Source organism: Molossus molossus, unplaced genomic scaffold (genome assembly GCF_014108415.1).
Source record: "Molossus molossus isolate mMolMol1 unplaced genomic scaffold, mMolMol1.p scaffold_m16_p_6, whole genome shotgun sequence".
Taxonomy (NCBI): Eukaryota; Metazoa; Chordata; class Mammalia; order Chiroptera; family Molossidae; genus Molossus; species Molossus molossus.
Window position 1 is genome coordinate 21,935,736 of NW_023425399.1, and position 21,448 is coordinate 21,957,183.

The following is a 21,448-nucleotide window of genomic DNA, read 5'->3' on the forward strand; positions in this document are numbered from 1 at the left end:
GTCCACGGGCTGATGCTCTAACCACTGAACCAAACCAATCAGGGCTTATTATTATTATTTTTAATCCTCACCTGAGGTCTAACTTTTTAAAATTGATTTTTGGAGAGAGAGGAAGGGGGAGAGAGAGAGAGAGAGAGAGAGAGAAACATTGATGTGAGAGAAACTTAGATCGGTTGTCTCCCATGTGTGCCCTGACTGGGAATTGAACCTGTGACTCAACATTCCATCCAACTGAGCCACACTGGCCAGTGCTCATCTTTTTTTTTATCCTCACGGGAGGACATTTTTTTGCATTTATCATCAGATAGAGCTGGAGGGAATGACAAGAAGAGAGAGAGAGAAACATTGACGTGAGAGAGAACATCAACTGGTTGCCACCCACACAACCCCAACCGGGGCCAGGGACAAACTGCAACCGAGGCACATGCCCTTGGTGGGAACCCAACCCGGGCCTCTCTGGTCTGTGGGCCGACACTCTAACCACTGAGCAAAACCAGCCAGGGCTCATTCTTCTTTTATTGACTAGCAGATTGAGGCCCAGGGCGGTGAATTATTTTGTCCATGGTCACACAGTTAAACAGTGCTGGAGATGGAATTCAACTCCAAGAGTGCCTATCTTTATTTTTTTTTAATTTTTTTGGTACATGCTCCTAGCGGGAACCGAACCTGGGACTCTCTGGTCCGCAGGCAGACACTCCAACCGCTAAGCCAAACAGGCCAGGGCAAGAGTGCCTATCTTTAAACAATGTATTAAGAGCACTCTGTGCAGACATAATTGCATTTTCAAAGGTGTGGAAGTTTGGAAGCTAATACATCTTCTGAGAACTCCAAGGAGGTCAGTATGATTGAACTAGAGAGTGAGATTAGGGGTGAGGAAGGAGGTAAAGCCAGAGAGATAGACAGGGCCCAGGTGCTGGAGAGCCTTGAAGTCAGATGAAGGGTTCAGGGGAGCCAGAGCAGAACTTTGAGCAGGGTAGAGCCATGGCTAGTTGTAGCAGGGAGATCAGGTGCACCCTTGGGCTGGGTTGGGCTATATTAGGATACTTTTGTCTGCAAGTCACAGGAAACCAATTCAAAGGGTTTTAAACATGGAAGAAAATGTATTTTCTTCCATACTACCTAAAGGTAGCTAGCCTGGCTTCAGGGTGATTAATTTAAGGACTCCCCATTCTCAGTGTGGATCCCAACCCTTGTGGTCAAAAAGTGACTATTATTGCTCTAAAGGTTAGAGAAGAAGAAGGAAGTGAGTATACTTTTCTTCATATCTCATTGGTCAGAATTGTATCACCTGCACCTTTTTAAACCAGTCACAAGCAAAAGAGATGGAATGATCATGATTGACTTTGGCCAATCAAGATTCTCCCCTTGCGTTTGGGAAAAGCCCAGACTATGAGGCTCAGGGTTCTGCTAGCAAGGAGAAAAGGGCAGGGGTATGGTTCGAATGTCATATAGGCTGTGATATGTCCTACCTTCGTCATCCCTTGAGAAATAATCTAATATTCAGTCCTGGGGTAAGTCATTGCTGTACTGATGAGGATGAATCATTTTTAGTCCTAGTCCTCAAAACTTTGGGCCTAGGCTTAGTTCTCTCACAAAAGCCTATTTTTATTTTCTTTAAAAATTTTTTTCTTTATTGATTTTAGACAGAGAGGAAGAGAGAGGGAGAGATAGAAACATTGATGAAAGAGAACATCGATTGGCCGCATCCTGCATGCCCTCCACTGGGGATCGGGCCCACAACCTGGGCATGTGCCCTGACTGGGAATTGAACCAGAGACCTCTCGGTGCATGGTCTGATGCTCAACCATCGAGCCACAATGGCTGGGCCCTATTCTTATTTTCAACAGAACGTCTCTTTCAACCCCAATAGGGTTTCTAACTCCCTCTCACTTTCACTCCTATTTGCCTTGGATTCTATCTGAGCTTCCAAGGGCAGCCTCTTGTGACAGAAATAGCTTCTTATCTGGTTCTTCCAGGGAGCTGGGCCAAGAACTGCTTCCTCACCCCATCCTGGCCTGTCCACTCACAGGAAGAGCATAATGGTTGGGCCTTGACTGCAGACAACAGATGGCTAGCGAGCCAGATGGCTGAGGGGAGAGGAAGGAAGGCTGCCCAAGGGATAGCAGGGATAGGCACCCTTCAGTAGGGTAATAGAGGGGACAACCTGGCCGGGGGAAGAGAGACTAGTGCTTGGGTAAGTCTTTTAAGCACCTTGACATACAGACTGTCTTTCTAGGTGCTCATTTTAGAGATAAGGAGACTGCTGCTCATGAGAATTGGGAATAGTCCAGATGCCAGGTACATGTGGCAGACACTGTTGGTTGCTTGCCTACCAATCATTTCCCTTTCTTCCTTGCTAACAGAAGCCTGATTTTTTGGGGTGGAAATATGCTTAGTCCCAGAGGCTGAATTGTGATTGGTCTAAATCGTGACTATTCCCTCTTGGTAATGATTGTGCTAGAAGTGTGCCTGCAGCCCAGTTGGGCCAACAAGAGGGAGGTATTAGGAAACAGCCTCTTTTCTGCCTGTCTCCTCCCTTTCTGCTTTGGGTTTTGTTGATTGGCTCCGAGCTGTGGCAGCATTTTGTGGTCATGAGGCAAGGGCCAAGAGAATGGCAGAGAGGCTTACCCTGAGTCCGATGTCATTGGGCACTGAACCAATTCTGAAATTGCCTTTCTCTAGACTTCTTGTTCTATGAAATCATAAATATCTTTATTGCTTAAGGTACTTTTATCATATATTCTGTTATTTGCAGCCAGACTTCAACAATTGATATAGCAAGAATGATCAAAATGTTTTATTACCAATCAGCCTTAACTGATTGGTAATGGCTACCATAGAACACTATGATGGATTCATGGTATGTTCCATGAGCAAAGGATAAAGAAGTGGTAGTGCAAATGCCATCCCAGTCCTACCTAGGGCCAGTTCAACACCTGGCACATAGCAGGTGCCCAAGAAAACTGACTTGTCTCTAAATCTCCACTCCCACTGAGCTCTTCTCTGATCAACCTTGTCATCATGTTGCCTTGTAGCAGCCAGTGTTAGTGGGATCTTTTTCTAGAAAGACATAGGATTCAGGCCCTGATCAAGACTTTTTTTTTATCCTCATGCAAGGACATTTTTCCATTTTTTGTTCAGATAGAGAGAGATAGAGATAGAGAGAGAGAAACATCAACGTGAAAGGGACACATCTAGTGGCTGCCTCCCGCACGACCCCAACCAGGGCTGGGACGAATCGCAACCGAGGTACGTGCCCTTGGCCAGAATTCAACCCGCAACTCATTGGCCCGCGGGCCGATGCTTTAACTGCTGAACCAAACCAGCCAGGGCAAGACTCCTTTGTTTGCAAATATCATCACTTCTGTTGACATGGCAGCCTGACTTTCTAAAGGATGAGTATCAGAAATTGGAACATTAGCAGATGCCTGGCAAGGCTTTCCCTCTGTTTCTCGACACCCATCTCTACTCATTTTATCTTTCTACAAACCAGCTTTCTACGCTTCTTTGTCCCCATAGCAGAAGGTGGTTGACACCCATAGCAAATTTGTGTAAGACACCAGTGTAGGATGTTTCCCAGTCTCAATTTGGGTAGCCTCGTATGGGTCAGGTGTTTACCCTGGTCCTGCCAGCATAGCCAGGAAAGCAGGATCATGTACCAGAACATGACTTTATGGGTCAGTTGGGTGAGAAGTAGGACTAGGCTGCTATTCTAGCCATATGAAGATGTGGTCATATGGTCACCATTAGCTCCATGTGACTATTTGAATTTAATTTTAAATTATAATTCTTCTCTTTTTTTCACCCGAGGATATATATTTCCATTTATTTTCAGAGTAGGAGGGAGAGATAGATAGATAGATAGATAGATAGATAGATAGATAGATATAGAGAAACATCGATTGGCTGCCTCCCTGACCCCGACCAGGGCCAGGGACGAACTGCAACCGAGGTACATGCCCTTGACCGGTACATGCCCACGACTCTTTGGTCCACGGGCCAACGCTCTAATCACTAAGCCAAACTGACCAGGGCTGAATTTAATTTTAAATTAATTAAAATGAAATAAAAAGCCCACTCCCCTGTGTCTATGTGGAGGTTTTTGTCTTCCACTAGGCTGGGAGCACTGTGAAGGTGGAGACCTTGTCTGACTCATAAAGTAGTCAATGCAGTTTCTCATAACAGTCTGAGGAATAGGGTAGACCCAGAGACGTGTAAGTAGGGTACAGACTGACAACCCTCAGAAGAAGGGGTGCTGGGGGAAGGGAAGAGATAAACCACAGAACTTATATGCATGTACGCATAATCAATGGACATTGACAACAAAGCTGGGGATGGGTTGGGGGGATGGGGAGGAGGGTGTCAATGGGGTAAAAAATGAGAAACATCTGTAACAAAAAAAAAAAATGCAGTTTTTGCCCTGGCCAGTTAGCGAAGTGGCTAGAGCATTGGCCCACAACCCAAAGGGTGTCGGGTTCAATTCTTGGTTAAGGGCACGTACCTGGGTTGCAGGTTTGATCCCCAGCCCTAGTTGGGGCATGTGCGGGAGGCAACCAATCTATGTGTCTCACTTCCTTCCACTCTCTCTAAAAATATATGGAAAAAATATCCTCGGGTGAGATTAATACAAAAAAAAAAAAAAATGCAGTGCCTCATTTGTACTAGTCATGTTTCATATGTTCAATAGCCATGTGTGGCTAGTGGCTACTTTATTGGACCGTTTATATATAGAACATTTATATAACCATAGAAAGCTCTGTTGGATAATGCTATTCTCTGAGGTGTCCACTATACTTAGTGATGATTGATCACAGCTAAGGGGGCTGCTAGGCATATATATATATATTGATTAGAGTACAAGCTATGCTGCTACAAGAGAACCATAATATACTATGGCTTAAATATAACAGAAGCTCCTTGCTTCCTTAGGTCACAGTCCAAGTCTGACATGGCATCTCTAAAATGTCAGTATCCATTTATTTCTATTTTGTTGTCAGCCTTCCTTCGAGTGTTGCTCATGTCCTCAAAGTCAAGATGGTGACCCACAAATCTTTGTTCCAGCCAGTTCAACCTTGTTCAGAAAAAGAGGAGGAAAGAAAGGATATGCCTTCTTCTTTATTTTTTATTTTATTTTATTTTTGGTTAATCCTCACCCGAGGATGTTTTCCATCGATTTTTAGAGAGAGTGGAAGGGAGGGAGAGAGAGAGAGAAACATTGATGTGAGAGAGGCACATTGATTGGTTGCCTCCCATGCACGACCCTGACCAGGGCCAGGGATCGAACCTGCAATCCAGGTACATGCCATTGATTGGGAATCAAACTTGAGACCCTTTGGTCTGCGGGCCGACACTCTAACTGCTGAGCCAAACTGGCCAGAGCTATGCCCCTTGCTTTAATAGACAGAACTTGATTGTTACACACATCCCTTCTGCTCTCACCCTGTTAGCCAGACTTGAGCACTTAAATAGCTGCAAGGGAGCCTGGAAAATCTGGGAAGCTATCTCTATATTGGAGGACAGTTAGCAGCCTCTGCCACAGGACTGTTTCATTCAACCCCTCTTTTCTGGAGATGAAAAGACTGGAGATAGAGGCAGATAATGGGACAATGGCAGAACAGTCACATCTGACTTCCTCTTGGTGCTGTTTTACTGCCTTGCTGAAGCTGTGGTCTGTTCCCTTTAAGCAGCCATCCCAAAGGTCAAACACTTCTGCTTACTTGGTTAGAACTTAGTTACATGGTCACACCTAACTGCAAAGGAGGCTGGGAAATGTAGCCTTTCTTCCAGGTGGCCTTGTGTCTGTAAACCAGAGGGGAAATGAGAGAATGGATGTTGGAATGCATCTAGTATTTTCTACTGTAGTCAGAGACTTTAGCTTTGAGGAGGATAGTGATATTAGACATAAATTAAACTCTTAATGAATCAGTGAAAATTGTGATGTGTGCTGCATGGGAGCCCATGTCACAGTGGTAACTGCTGACCTGTCCCTTGACCAGTCAAGTACATGAAGGAGGTCTCACCATATTTCAAGAACTCTGCCAGCGGGACCTCGGTTGGCTGGGACTCGCCTCCTGCCTCACCCCTTCAGCGGCAGCCTTCCTCCCCTGGCCCCCCACCCCGAGACCTCAACGGTGCCAAACACATGTCCTTGAAGATGGCATATGTCTCAAGAAGGTGTACCCCCAGTGACCCAGAGCCCAGGTAAGCCTGGAGTGGGGGGCACCTCAGACAGGCATGCCCTGGTGTTGTTATGTGGTGGGGCCAAAGGAGAGATACAATGCCTGAACATGGTAGGTGCTTAAGAAATGTTTATTGAATGGATGCAAGAGTGAAGTTACGGGGATGAGGGTGTGCTTTGCTTTTCTCTTCTTCCTCTGGGCAGTTCACATCTGAGGAGGATCTTGGTGTGTGGAGAGCCCTGGATTCCAGTCCTGGCTCTCCTTGAACTAGTCCCTTTTCCTCGCTGACCTTTAGATTCCTTATTGTGAAATAAAGTTGTAGGACTCAGTGATCCCCTGAAGTCTCTTCCTACTCTGCTGAGGGTCTGAGATGTCTGGTAACATTTGTGTCAGGGCCATGGAAGGTTAATATCCTTTACATCTGAGCAGCCCTTAACAGTTCATTGATGATGAGATTGGTACCAAGCAACTTTACTGTGTTTATCACACACAATTTTATTTAACTCTCACAGCGACCCTATTATTTCAGCCCATGTATAGATGAGGACAGATAGAGGAAGTAACATGTCCAAGGTTAATCACCCAACCAGGAAAGGATGAGACTTGCCTCTTTCCAGGTAGCCCTCTCTGCTTTAGAAGCTATAGGTGCCTGAGTGATGGTGGTGGTTGAATGCAGTTAAAGTGGGGTATGCAGTATTGGAGATGATGTATATATTGGGGTGGCATAAAAGGCTGTGCTATGGGTCCTAGTTACAGCCCAGGTTCAATGTCAGTCAAATGCCCAACATTAATGTTCAGCATCCAAATCTCCTGGCTCTCCCTGATGACCTAGCCCTACACTGCCCCCATGAGGCAATAAGTGGTAATTCACAGATCACTTATAGGGGTTCCACCAAAGGGGCCTTGTGTGTTGGGTGAAGGTTAGGTGGTAGTCCTTCCTGAGACTCATAGAAACTTAGGTTAATCGTGGTTCCTAGCCCGATCTTGGACATCACCCGCAGCATATGTGCACATGTATTTCTATGTGTGTGAACGTATAGATGGCATATAATTGCAAGTGTTTTTGCGTATATTTGAGCATTTGCAAGGGTATTGGTGTAGATTTGTGCATGTGTTTGTGTGTGTTTATGTTGATATTCATATGTGTATATGTATGTATGTGCATGTGCTTAACTATGTGCATACATCTGTAACTACATGTATAACTTGAATATAACTGGAGTTCCATACCAGTGCAATATCCCAGTCAAGGGAACACAATCTGCTAACTAAAATATAATTAGTAATATTTTACTTTCACTTAGGGTTACATTGGGCTGCAAGTATCATAACCCTAACAAGCAATGGCTTAAATAAATGAGAGGTTTATTTTCCCACATGTTTATTTTTATTTTTTTTCCTCACCCGAGGACATTTTTCCATTTTTTGCACAGATAGAGTAGGAGGGAGAGAGAGAGAGAGAGAAACATCGACGTGAAAGGGACACATCGAGTGGCTGCCACCCGCATGACCAACCAGGGCCGGGGACAAACTGCAACCAAGGTACATGCCCTTAGCGGGAACCAAACCCGGGTCTCTCCGGACTGCAGGCCGATGCTCTAACCGCTGAGCCAAACCGGCCAGGGCTTCCCACATGTTTAAAGAGTCCAGGGGTCAGCTGTTTATTTAGGCTGCTATTGCTGCTCAAAAATGCTGTCAAGGAATCAGGCTTCCAGTTTTTTTTTCCTGCCATCTTTATTGTGGATGTTTTTTTTTTTTTTTTTTCAAGGCAGGATGGTGGCTGCACCTCTAAACGTGTCCATATTCCTAAAAGGATGAACGCAAAGGGAAAGGAATTTTTCTCCTGGTATTTTGTTCTATTGTTGCATAACCAACCACCCTACATTTTAGTGTCTTAGAATATAATGGTTTATCATTTCTCACAGCTCTGGCTGGCTCAACTGGCCAGTTCTTCTGCTCTATGTGGTATCTCCTGGGGCTGAAAGTGAAGATGGCTGCTTTACTCACATGTCTGCTGCCTTAGCTGGGATGGTTGGAACAGCTAGGGCATGGCTGGGCATTCCTCTTTCTGTATGGCCTTTCCAGGTGGCTAGCTTGTTCCCCCTCTCAGAGTAGTTGGATTTCATGGTAACTTGGGAATATGCCAAAATGTCACTACTGCCACATTTTATTTGTCAAACCAAGTTACAAGGTCAAGGACATGAGAAGTAAACTTCACCTTTAAAATGAAAAAAAAAAAAAAATTAAGTTAAATTTGCCCTGGCCTGTTTGGCTTAGCGGTTAGAACATCGGCCTGCTATCCCGAGAGACCCAGGTTCAGTTCCCGCTAAGGGCACATACCTCGGTTGCAGTTTGTCCCTGGCCCTGGTTGGGTCGTGCGGGTGGCAGCCACTCGATAAGTCCCTTTCATGTCGATGTTACTTTCTCTCTCGCTCTCCCTCCCTCCCCCTCTATCTGAACAAAAAAATGGAAAGATGTAATCGGGTGAGGATAAAAAAAAATTAAATTAGTTTTAATCCTCATGTGAGGATATATTAAAAATTTATTTATCTTTATTGATTTTTAGAGAGAGAGGAAGGGAAAGGGAGAGAGAAATTTAAACATTGATGAGAGAGAACATTGATTGGCCACCTCCTGCATGCCCCCCACTGGGAATCAAGCCCACAACTTGGGCATGTGCCCTGAACCGAACCAGTCACCTCTGGGTGCACGGGTTGATGCTCAACTACTGAGCCACTCTGGCCGGGCACATGAGGATATTTTTTCCATTGCTTTTAATTTTTATTTATTATTATTATTATTGTTAATTTTCACCCGAGGATATTTTTTCCCCATTTATTTTTAGATAGAGTGGAAGGGAGGGAGGGGGTGGAGAGAGAGAGAGAGAGAGAGAGAGAGAGAGATATGGAAAAATGAATGTGAGAGAGACACATCGATTGGTTGCCTTCCACATGTGCCCACTTGTGCCCCATCCAGGGCTGGAGATCGAACCCGTAACCTAGGTATGTGTCCTTGACTGGGATCGAACCTGTGACCCTTTGGTGCACAGGGCCAACGCTTCAAATGCTGAGCTACATTGGCCAGGGCAAACTTCACCTCTTTTTTTTTTTTCATTTTTTGTTCAGATAGAGTGGGAGGGAGAGAGAGAGAGAGAAACATCGACGTGAAAGGGACACATCGAGTGGCTGCCACCCGCACGACCAACCAGGGCCGGGGACAAACTGCAACCGAGGTACGCACCCTTAGCGGGAACCGAACCCGGGTCTCTTTGGACCTCAGGCTTTAACCGCTGAGCCAAATCAGCCAGGGCCAAACTTCACCTCTTAATGAGAGGAGTGGACCCTGTGTACAGGGAGGGATGGATTTGTTGGCGGCCATCTTCGGAGACTAAGTACCAGGAAAGTGTTATCTAGCTATATCTTATTGGTCAGAACCAGCTCACATGGCCAGTCCTGGCTGTGAGGGAGTCTGGGAATGAAAGTACTTTTCTTTCTAGCTTTGCAGTAGAGGAAGGCAAAGGTGAAGGGGGTTGGAGTGGGTGTTGTGTGAACCATTATCCTGTTTCTGCCCCACCTCATCTGTCCCAGAAAGGCCAAAGGGGAGTGAATCTTTAATGTCCCACAAAACATTTTATTTATTTATTTTACATTTCTTCTTCTTTTTTTAATCCTCACCTGAGGACGTTTTCCACTGATTCAGATAGAAAGGGGGTGAGAGGGGAGCGTGAGAGATATGTGAAGGAGACACATCGACTGGTTGTCTCCCGCATGACCCTGACCAGGGCCAGGGACCGAACCGCAACTGAGGTATGTGCCCTTGACCAGAATTGAACCCAGGACTCTGGTCCACAGGCCGATGTTCTAACTGAGAAAAACCGGCCAAGGCTATTTTTTTCTTTAATCTTATTGATTTTTAGAGAGAGAGGAAGGGAGAGGGAGAGAAAAATATTGATGTGAAAGCGGAACATTGATAGGCTGCCTCCGGCAAGGGATTAAACCTGCAACCTGGGCATGTGTCCTGACTGGGAATTAAAATGGCGACCTCTTGGTACATGGGACAATGCCCAACCAACTGACTGGCCAGGGTCCACAAAGCATTATAAAATCCTCTCCCTGTCACTGTTCCTCTGGGTACCTCCTTGAAAACATTCCCCAGCACTTGCCTGCATGGCTTTTCATCTTCCCCCTTTCCCTACTCCATTATTCTAGCTCTTTCAACTTGGCCTATCAAGCTTTTTCTTTTAGTTTCTGTTTCTTTCAACTTGGCCTATCAAGCGTTCTCTTCAGTTCCCCCATAATTAGTGTATTACTTTGGTTCTATACCACAAAGGAGAACCTGGGATTTAGCTCAGCAAGATGGTCCTTCTCCTTAGAAACCAGGGAAAAAAGGGCAAGATAATGAATCCTCACACAGTGATAACTTTGGCACCTATCACATGTGTTTGAGTGTGTCTGTATGTCTTTATGCGTGTGTCTAGTGGTCTCTTGTCCCTAGACCCCATGAGGCCTCAACAACTGTGGCTGGATCCCTAGCAGCAAGGGTCGCTTTGATTCTCTCATGGACACCCCTATGGTTTCTTCTGGTTTTGTGGTAGATGGGGTTTTGTGGTAGATGGGGTTTCTTGGGCCAGATCTCAGGGTTGGTCAGCTGTAGCAGTGGACAGACCCTCCCCTCCACTCATTTGTGCCTGCAGGTATCTGGAGATCTGTTCGGCAGATGGTCAAGACACCCTCTTCCTGAGGGCCATGGACGAGGCGAGTGCAAGGTCGTGGGCAGTTGCCATCCATGCCCAGATCAATGCTCTAATGCCCTGGGTCAAGGACGAGCTGCAGGCACTGCTGGCAGCTACCAACACAGCTGGGAGCCAGGACATCAAGCAGATCGGCTGGCTGACTGAGCAGGTGCCTGCTGGGCCAGGGACCTATTCTTCCCTCCCTTCCCCTTCCCTGGAGCTGACCTCATTCCCATTCTCTCCCCATCCTGGTTCTCTGATCTCTCTCCTCCCTGTCCCTCTTCACTTTTGCCTTGTCCCCTGCAGCTGCCCAATGGGGGCACAGCACCCACCGTGGCCCTGCTGACTGAAAAGGAGCTGCTCCTCTACAGTTGTCTTCCCCACACCCGTGAGGCCCTAAGCCGGCCAGCCCGGACTGCCCCACTCATCACCACCAGGTACCCACAGGCAGGCAGGAGTGCGTGTCTCACCCAGCGCTTGGTACTTTAAATGGGCCTCAGAAGCTGGGGACTTCAGCCCCATTTTGCCCTGAGTTATTCCCCCGGTGGTCTGAAGCTGGTCTCCACCCTGTCTGGGCCTTGGTTTCCTCATCTGTAAAATGAGGGCTTGAAACAGAAAGATGTGAAATCCCACTAGCCATGCACTCATTGACACCTACTCTGCCCAATCTTCTGCTGCATGGTTTGGGGGACAGGAGGCTGACCCCAATACTCTCTGCACTCAGGGAGCCCCATGTCTGGTTGGGGGAGACTGACCTAGGAACAGCCTTTACAATGCAGAATTGCAGGAACCACTTAATTCTACCTGGCCTGGTGGGGGAACGCTTCAGGCAGGAGGTGACATTTGAGCTGGACTTAGACAGATGACTAGAAGTTTGCTATTGAAGAAAGGGGTGGAAGAGCATCTCATAGAGAGAGAACAACACAGTCAAAGGTACAGAAGCATTAGGGCTATAGTGTATTCACAGAGTTATGAGTGTGCTATATATAACCAGTGTGGAGAACCTATGCAGGAAATGGAGAGAAGTGAGACAGAGTTGGCAGGGCCTGATTTTGCAGAGCCTATGTTGCCTGGTTAAGAAATGTTAGCTTTATCTTAAGGGTTGTGGCAGAGTTGAAGAGTTTTAGCCTGGGAGTGAGGTGACCTGGGTTGTGTTTTAAAAGAATCCCTGTGGCTGCCTGGTGGAAAATGCACCTGAGGGGCAGGATGGGAGCTGGGAGGCTGCTACAGTCATGCAGGAGAGATGGTGGAGGTGGGTGGAGGCAGCAGATGGAGAAGAAAGGCCACATTTGCATTGAAAAACACATGGGTGGTAAAATTAACCCGGCTTAGTGGCTTAGTACTTGCCAGATGGGGAGGGTGAGGGAGATGTCCAGATGAATGGATAAGCAGGAGGCTTGGAGCTTGTCTCTGGGCAGGCAGTGGGACTAGGAGTGAGAGTACAAAGGGAGGGGGTTGGAGCAAGAAGCTAAGTTGAGTCCAGAGTGTGTGGAGGATGGGTAAGGAGCTCGGATAGGAAGCTTGGAGACTTGTGGGTCCATAGCTCAGGGCTGGAACGTGGGGGACTAGGTAGGGGGCTAGGTAGGTATCACCAGCAGCTCCAAGGGGAAACAAATTTCAAGAGGGAGAGGGTATAGAGTGAGAAGCAAAGAGAGATATGGTCCAGAAATCTGAAATCTATTGCCCAGAGAGGTGCAGTGAGTGCCCCAAGATTATACAGAAAGTGGGAGTCAAGCAGGGTCTGGGCCCTTGTCACTCATGTCTCCCTGCCCGGGCTAGGCTGTGGCCCACATATCAGAAGCTTGCTGCCTACTAGGGATAAGCATGTCATGGATTGCTGGCCTAATCAAGTGACTCATTAATTTAGGCCACAAATGTTTGTTGAACACCTTCTATGTGACAGGCATTGTTCTAGTTGCTGGGACTAGAGTGGTGAACAAATTAGATAAAAATATGTATCCTAGATGAATGAAAAATATAATAAAAAACTAACTGAAACAAATAAGAAGTATACTTTCTGGTACCATGATGAAAAGTAAGGCAAATGAGTGGCAGGGATACTGTGTTATGCGGCAAGGAGTGGGGTGGGGGGTGGGGGGGTGTCAGGGAGGGCTTCTCAGAGGAGATGACATTTGAGCAAAGGTCTGAAGGAAGTGAGGGACAAGCAATGTAGATAATCAGGGAAGAGTGTACTTGACAGACGGAACAGCATGTATAAAGGTGCTGAGGCAGGAGTGTGCTTGGTGTATTTGAAGACACTAGTGCAGCTGGAGATGACAGAGTGAGGGGGAGGGTGGCAGGAGATGATCTATAAGTAATTAGTGCTGGTCTGGAAGTTCTGTGCCCCAGTTAGGTGGTGAAGGAGTCAGGGGGTCCCTTCCCAGGACTGTCCCCTTCGCCAATTACTGTTTCCCTGCTGCCTGAGGCCTCACACTTAGCCCTCTGCCCTCCCCATCCTGTGCTCCAGGCTGGTGCACTCGGGCCCTTCCAAGGGCTCAGTGCCCTATGATGCAGAGCTGTCCTTTGCCCTGCGCACGGGCACACGCCATGGTGTGGATACTCACCTGTTCAGCGTGGAGTCACCACAGGAGCTGGCTGCCTGGACCCGCCAGCTAGTGGATGGTTGTCACCGGGCCGCTGAGGGTGTGCAGGAGGTGTCTACAGGTGGGTTGTTGGTCTGAGAGTACCTCTTTGATAATGAGTTTCTTATCCCAGAGACACTCAAGCTTCCTTCTTTAGGGTGCTTCAGGAGAGGGATAGAACATAAAGTTTGGGGTCTCCAAGGGCCCTCTGTTTTGGGCATGCAGGGGCTCTGGTAGAAAGTGAGACTCTTTTCTGGGTTTTTTCTTGCCCTGGCTTTGTGATTCTGCTGATGAGAATTTGACAGATGGCATTTGGGGAAGGGTTGCCAGAATAAAATATAGGATATCCACTTAAATTTGAATTTCAGATAAACAACACATTTTTTTTTTTTAGTATAATAATGTCCAAATTATCCATTATTCACCTGAGATTTACATTTAACTGGGCAATTCTACAGGTTTCTAAGGTTTCCATGGGCCATGTTGATGGGTCTGCTGATAACCTGTATAGGGAGTGGGTCCTGTCCATGCAGAGTTTAAACCCCCCCTTTCCACTTTTGGTGCTGCTGGAAGTGGGGTATAATTTTTTGTGGGCCCACCTTTCTTATTTTAGGGTGGGGGTGACTCTGTGCAGGGTGGGTCTACAGAAGGCATGACAGACAGTGAGCTTCCCATCTGTGATGGTATTCAAGCCCCACTTTTGGAGCTGCCATTCGGGGTTGGAGGTAGGGCTTGTGGTCTCTGAGGGCCGGCTGTGCCCATTCCATGTGCCCTCCCCATGCCCATGTGCTCTCCCTGCAGCCTGCACATGGAATGGCCGTCCCTGCAGCCTCTCTGTGCACATTGACAAGGGCTTCACACTGTGGGCAGCTGAGCCAGGGGCAGCCCAAGCTGTGCTGCTCCGACAGCCCTTTGAGAAGCTGCAGATGTCCTCGGATGATGGTGCCAGTCTCCTATTCCTGGACTTCGGGGGCGCTGAAGGAGAGATTGTGAGTGGAGGGGGTGGGGAGTATGGTCTCCTGGAGGCCAGGCTAGATGGAGCTCCTGACCCTTTTCTCCATTTATCCTGCAGCAGCTGGACCTGCATTCGTGCCCCAAAACCATGGTCTTCATCATCCACTCTTTCCTCTCGGCCAAAGTCACCCGCCTGGGGCTCTTGGCCTAGAGGTGGCCAGAGGCACTAGCCCCAAGGAGGGGCTGTCCACCCCATGGCCTGACCTGGCTCTCCACCAGCTGCCTGCTCACCACTGGGCTGAAGGAAGGGAGAGGAAAGGAACAAGGCTGCAGAGAGACCCAGCCCCTGAGGAGGATGGGACAGTCTTGGGGACTGGGACCCAGATTCAGGACAGTAGATCCTGCTGTGATGGGGTAGTCTCCCTGCTGCCCCACCCCCATCTCCCCACCAGTGCCTTTTGCAGAGAGATATTTTGTGTACACAGAAGCCATTCCAAGCCTGGGACCTGCCCCTGTGGGGATCCTGACCCCAGCCAACAACTGCCAAGCCTCCTAGAGGCCCCAAAGCCACCCCCAGAGGCCCTGTCTGAAGCTGGAGTTCCCTGGGGTCCGAGGCAAGAGAAAGAGGAGGAGCCCTTCTGTTCATTTCTACCCTCAGCTCCACCACCTTGGGGCATGTGGTTTTACCCTTCATTCTCTCTTTCCTCCTTATTGGATAAATAAACAGCCTGTGAGCACATAGGTAGTCTGGTCTAGTGTTTGTGGTTTGTGCCTTGACCTTTGGGTCCTGTGGCGGTCTCTGAAGTCCCAAGATGGACCAGGCCCAAGACCGGGGCCCCTTTTCTGGGAGAAAAGCAGGCCTTTAACCACAGGGCCAAACAAAGTGTATTGGTATTGGTTACCCTCAAGTTTAGCGGCTTAACACATTTATTATCTTTCAAGTTCTTTGGATTAGGAATTTGAGAGGGGCTAAACTGAGCCTTTCTTGTCTCAGGGTCTATCATGAGGTTATAGTCAAGATGTTGGCTGGGGCTACACTCATGTGAAGCTTGACTGGGGCTAGAGGATCTGTTTGCAATATGGCTCACTCATTACTATTGGCAGGAAGTTCCAGTTTCTCACCACATGGACCTGACCATAGGGCAGCTTGAATATGCTCATGGCAAGGCAGCTGGCTTCCACCAGAGTAAGTGACGAAGAAGAGAGAGCCAAGAGGAATCCACAGTGCCTCTTTTGACCCAGTCTTGGATGTCACATACTGTCACTTCTGCTTTATTCCATTCATTAGAAGTGAGTCAGTAAACCTAGCCCACGCTCAAGGTGAGGGGAATTAGTTTCCACCTCTTTTAAAATTTATTTATTGATTTTGGAGAGACAGAGGAAGGAAGGGAGGAAGGAGGGAGGGAGGGGGGAGAGAGAGAGACAGAGAGAGAGATAGAGAGAGAGAAACATCAATTTGTTGTTCCACTCATTCATGCATTCATTGATTTATCTTGTATGTGCCTTGACCTGGGATCAAACTCACAACCTTGGCAAATTGGATAATGCTCTACCCAGCTGAGCTACCCAGCCAGGACAGTTTCCACCTCTTGAAGAAAAGAATGTCAATGACTTTGTGGACTTATTTTAAAACCATCCTACAGAGTCTCAGGCCCCTTTCCTGCAGAAGGGAGGACACTTGGAGCTGCTTAGTGGAACATTCTCTGGAAGCTGGACCGTACTGCATGGATATGAGTTTGCCATGTTTATAACAACTTGCTTGCTTGCATTGTCCAGAAAATCACAGTGAAAACAGTAATGACAGCTTACATATAAAGAGTGGTTGCTGTCCGCCAGACACTGCACATACATTTCCTCCCCGGATCCTCACCACACGTATTTGTGATAGGCACAGTGATCTCCATTTCGTAAGTCAGGAGACTGGGACTCAGAGGGGAGAGTGACTGGCCCAAAGTCACACAGCTATGAAATGTCTTTCTGACTTGAAGCCTTTGTTTACCTCAGAAACTTTCTGATACTGCACTATCCATTAGAAATATAATGTGAGCTATATATGTAATTGCACATTTTCTAGTACTAAAAAAGTAAAAAAAAAAAAGATGTAAATAATATATTTAATTTAACCAAATAGATTCAAAATATTCTCACTTTAACACATAATATAACTTTATTTATTTATTTATTTATTTATTTATTTATTTATTTATTTTTATCCTCACCCGAGGACATTTTTGCATTTTTCTTCAGATAGAGTGGGAGGGAGAGGGGGATGAAGAAAGAGAAACATCGATGTGAGAGAGACATATCGAGTGGCTGCCACCCACACGACCCCAACCGGGTCCGGGGACAAACCGCAACCAAGGTACGTGCCCTTAGCGGGAACCGAACCTGGGACTCTCTGGTCTGTGGGCCGATGCTCTAATTGCTGAGCCAAACCGGCCAGGGCTATAACAATTTATTAATGAAGTGTTTTACATTCTTTTCTCATAGTAAGTCTTCAAAATCTGGTACTATTTTACACCTACACACCTCTCTAGATGCCAAATTCTCATAGAAAATATTTGATTTGTATCTAGATTTCATATTTTTTTTTTTTATCCTCACCTGAGGACATTTTTCCATTTTTTGTTCAGATAGAGTGGGAGGGAGAAAGAGGAAGAGAGAGAGAGAGAAACATCAACGTGAAAGGGACACATCGAGTGGCTGCCACCCACACAACCAACCAGGGCCAGGGACAAAGCGCAACTGAGGTACGCATCCCTAGCAGGAACCGAACCCGGGTCTCTCTGGACCACAGGCGGATGCTCTAACTGCTGAGCCAAACTGGCCAGGGCTAGATTTCATAAAATTTAGAGTTTAAAAAAGTGGATTCCGTCCTGGCCAGTTTGGCTCAGTGGTAGAGCATTGGCCTGTGGACCAATGAGTTGCCGGTTCAATTCTGGTCAAGGGCACATACCTCGGTCGCGGTTCATCCTGGCCCTTGTCGGGGTTGTGTGGGAGGCAACCAGTCGATGTGCCTCTCGCATTGATGTTTCTCTCTCTCTCCCTTTTTTTTTTTCTCTCTCTCTCCCTTTCTCTCTCTCTCTCCCTCCCTCCCACTCTATCTGAAGATAAATAGAAAAATATCCTCAGGTGAGGATTAAAAAAATAAAGTGGATTCATGCCGGAGAGGGGTGGAGGGGGTCAATGGGCAAAAAGTGGGTAACATCTGTAATATTGTCAATAGATAAAATAAAAAAAAAAATAGATTCACATATCTAACTTGTCCCAAAGTTTTCCAATAACTAAATTGAGTATCAGTTTTTATCTGAAAGTTAATTTAAATTAAATTCAGTTCCTCATTCACACTAGCTGCATATCAAGTGCTCAGTAGCCACATATTGCTGGAGACTATTACATTAGGCTAAGCAGTTCTAATCAAGTCTCCACATAAGGAAATTGAGGCCCACATGAAGTCACATAACAAGCCAGAGCCAGAGCTGGTTCTAGAAACCTGGGGAAATGCAGGTAAGTAAAGGTATTCCAGCCTTGCCCACCCATCCACCCATCTGCCTATTTATCTGTTAATCTACTCTTCATTTAAGAAATATCTAGTGCTCACCTACTCTATGCTTGTCCTTGGGGCCAGGTGCTGGTTTTCTGGTAGCCAGACTGATAGGTCCCCACGTACAGGGGAAAGAAAGTCAGTAGAAGCTCTCACAATCAAATGTGACTCAGATTGGGCAGACACATGGAAATAGCAGAGAGGCCAGTGGGGATCTGACCTGCTCTTGGGGGTTAGAGTGGGAGGAGACCTGAAGCTGATGTCCATCTGAAGGAGCATGCTAAATATCAGCTACTACTGAAATAATGCTAGGGGAAAAAACAACTCGATCTCAGTGGCCATAGCAATAAGCATTTGTTTTCATGCTCTTGAAGCTGCATATTGACTGCAGTTTGACAATTAGAAGCTGGGATTGGTGGGTGGTTTTGGTCCAGTCTGTGGGTTGGGCTCAGGTCTACTCTATGTTTGTTCCTTTTGGATCCCAGAATGAAGGGCATAAGCTCTTAGGGCAGGCTCTTTTCATGGCAAGTCATGAGTTCAAAGACATGCAAATTGCACAAGCAGATTTACATCTTCTGTCTCTGTCTGCATTATATCTACTCTTATTCCATTGGCCAGAACAACTCATGTGGCTGAGCCTGACATAAGTGGGGAAGGAGGAGGAGAGAAGTAATTGCCTACTAGGAATTAGAATGATCATCTACCAACAGAGTTAGTCAGGTACAAGGGGTAATAGTATCCCAAGTGATAGATCCCAAGGTGGAATGGAATATGATGCTCCCAAACACCTGGAATCTGAAGGGTTTATTTGCATCACCTACTTGCTCAAGGCACAACTCTGTACAAGACTCCACAACATGGCAACTGAAAGTGGACCCTTATGGTTGGAATGAGATGGGAAATGGTCCCTGGCCCCCATGTGAGCTGGTATGTTGGGGGGCAGGACAGTAGGGATGTTGGGTGTGACTGTTGAGTGTGTGTGTGTGTGTGTGTGTGTGTGTGTGTGTGTAGGTGGGAGCAGCATAACAGGCACCAGAGAACATCCCTCATGCTGCCAGCTTTGCCCTGTGGGTAATTAGAACTGGTAAAGAATAGCTCTAATATTTTCTGACCAGCTGCATCCTGCTCTGGCCATAAAGGGAGAAGGTGACATCTTCCCATGGTGCTGCTAGGGGAAAGTCAGATTTGAAAAAGCACTCTTCTTAGAGGCCAAGAGATCTGGATTCAAATCCTAACTCTTCCCTAACTTTCACATTGCAATCCCTAAAAGTGGCTTCCTTCCAGCTCTAGAATTCCTCTCTTCCGTGATTCTAAGAAGACAAGACTGAGAATAAAGAGGGAAGGGCCATGGTGAAATAATAAGTAGGACCTGAAATAGGGAATTGCTGTGCCTGGAAGGACAGGGTTCATGCTTGGGGGGTCACCAGGGAAGGAAAAGAAATGTTTTTTCTCTCAGTGTGGTGGTTGGGAGGCTAACCTCCTTAACATAACTTCTATTGAGTTGTAGGTGCTACCACCATGATGGGGCTTCCCCGTGGCCAAATTAGGCCAGGACATCTTCCATGGGCAGTAAACAAGTTGACAGTAAACTTGAATATTTCTCCACCATGAATCTTTAGATCCCAGAGTGTCCAGGAAATTGTCTCTAGTATCTATAAGTTTTCAGGAGGAACTCTGAAATTCTGTACGTTCATGGTGCTGATAATTCCCCCAAATGATTAGATCACATCCTAAATTATCTGGAGAACCACAGCAAAAAACAAGAACCATAATACAATTCTTGGCCTGTGTTTACCTTTGTATATTTGACTGAATTGGTACTCAGCAATCATCTAAGGACACAGTGTAAACTTTTTGCAGTATGCTCAAACTCCTGAGCATACTGCAGGAGTTTCCAGTATACCAGATGATGTTTCCATCATCCTCATTGCCCCCAAGACACTACACTGATCCAGGACTCCACACTCTGGACAACTGCCACAGCCTCTTAAATGCTTTCTTGATTTTTTTCCATACCCTCCTATTCCCAATGCAGTGCATTCTCCACACAGCAGCCACTTCATAGGAGTCAGCAGGGGTAACTAACTTGGCCAGGGCTGTCATGGTAAGGACCAGAGCCTAAATGGGAACCCAACCAATCTGACTTTGAATTAGTCGGTAAGAATAGTGCTTTGGGATCAGATTGGGGGTGAATCCCCATTCTACCATACACTAGTTGTGTGAGTTTCAGCACATGACTAACTTTTGTATTTTCAGTTTTCTCACCTATAAACTGGACCAATAATAAACCCAAAGTTTTAATGAGGAGCCAGAGGTCAGTTGCAGCAGGGGCTGTCAGGGTCCCCAGAGTCCTACTAATTCAGAGTGCTAGGGCCAGTGTCTGCATCTTATTTACAGAGTTCTTTCTCCCAAGCACAACCTTCCTGCATAGGCAGAGCAGAACCACTGAGGAATTAACACACGTAGGAGCATCTTTCCACCAAGACTTCCAGTATATAACTACTCCAGCTTCCTCTACACTTGGGTGAAATAATCAAGGTATCTGTTTTAAAGCATACCCCAGAGCTCCCCAACAGAATTAAGACCCAGATACCACAGTAACTTGCTTGATAACATACTCTCTATTGACTGTCTCCCCTTCCTTTCTCATTCCCTGACTACTTCATTGGTGTTTCCTGAGATCACCTATATGCACTCAAATCTATGTCTCAGGGTCTGCTTCTGGGGAATCCAAGGGAAAACATAAAGCAATTATTTATTCATTCAACAAATATTTACTAAGCCTTTCTATGAACCAGATTTTGGGCTAGAGCCTGAGGATATTGCAGTGAACAAGACAGAATGTGTTCCTGCTCTCAAGGAGCTGAAAGTTTAGGAATAGCCCTGGCCAGTTTGGCTCAGCGGTTAGAGTGTTAGCCCATGGACCAATGAGTCGCAGGTTCAATTCTGGTCAAGGATGTACCTTGGTTGCGGTTTGTCCCTGGCCCTGGTTGGGTTGTGCAGGAGGCAGCTGGTCGATGTGTCTTTCTCACATCAGTGTTTTTTTTCTCTCTCCCTCCCTTCCTCCCACTCTATCTGAAGATAAATGGAAAAAATATTCTCGGGTGAAGATAAGAAAAAAAAGTCTGGGAATAGACAATTAAAAAATTAATGCTATCATTTTGCATAGTGACAAGTATTGTGAAGAAAATGATGTGAGCCCAGCTGGTGTGGCTCAGTGGTTGAGCGCCGACCCATGCACCAGGAGGTCACTGGTTCAATTCCTGGTCAGGGCACATGCCCAGGTTGTGGGCCCAATCCCCAGTAAGGGGCATGCAGGAGGTGGCCCATTGATATTCTTTCTTTTTTTTTTTTTTAGAAAGCTTCTATTTTATTTATTTATTTTTTTAATCCTCACCCGAGGACATTTTTCCATTTTTTGTACAGATAGAGTGGGAGGGAGAGAGAGGAAGAGAGA

At 46.6% G+C, this 21,448-nt stretch overlaps 1 protein-coding gene across 1 annotated transcript in view; it reads left to right on the top strand.

Annotated features, from left to right (window-relative positions):
- SNTA1 (syntrophin alpha 1) overlaps positions 1-15,198 on the top strand; it is a 29,654-nt gene extending 14,456 nt beyond the window's left edge. The window contains exons 3-8 of the mRNA XM_036244537.1: positions 5,997-6,201; positions 10,873-11,080; positions 11,218-11,348; positions 13,379-13,575; positions 14,295-14,482; positions 14,566-15,198. Coding sequence (XP_036100430.1) covers positions 5,997-6,201; positions 10,873-11,080; positions 11,218-11,348; positions 13,379-13,575; positions 14,295-14,482; positions 14,566-14,658 — 1,022 coding nt within the window. The 3' untranslated portion in view covers positions 14,659-15,198. The remainder of the gene's footprint in view (positions 1-5,996; positions 6,202-10,872; positions 11,081-11,217; positions 11,349-13,378; positions 13,576-14,294; positions 14,483-14,565) is intronic.
- The last annotated feature ends 6,250 nt before the right edge of the window (positions 15,199-21,448 follow it).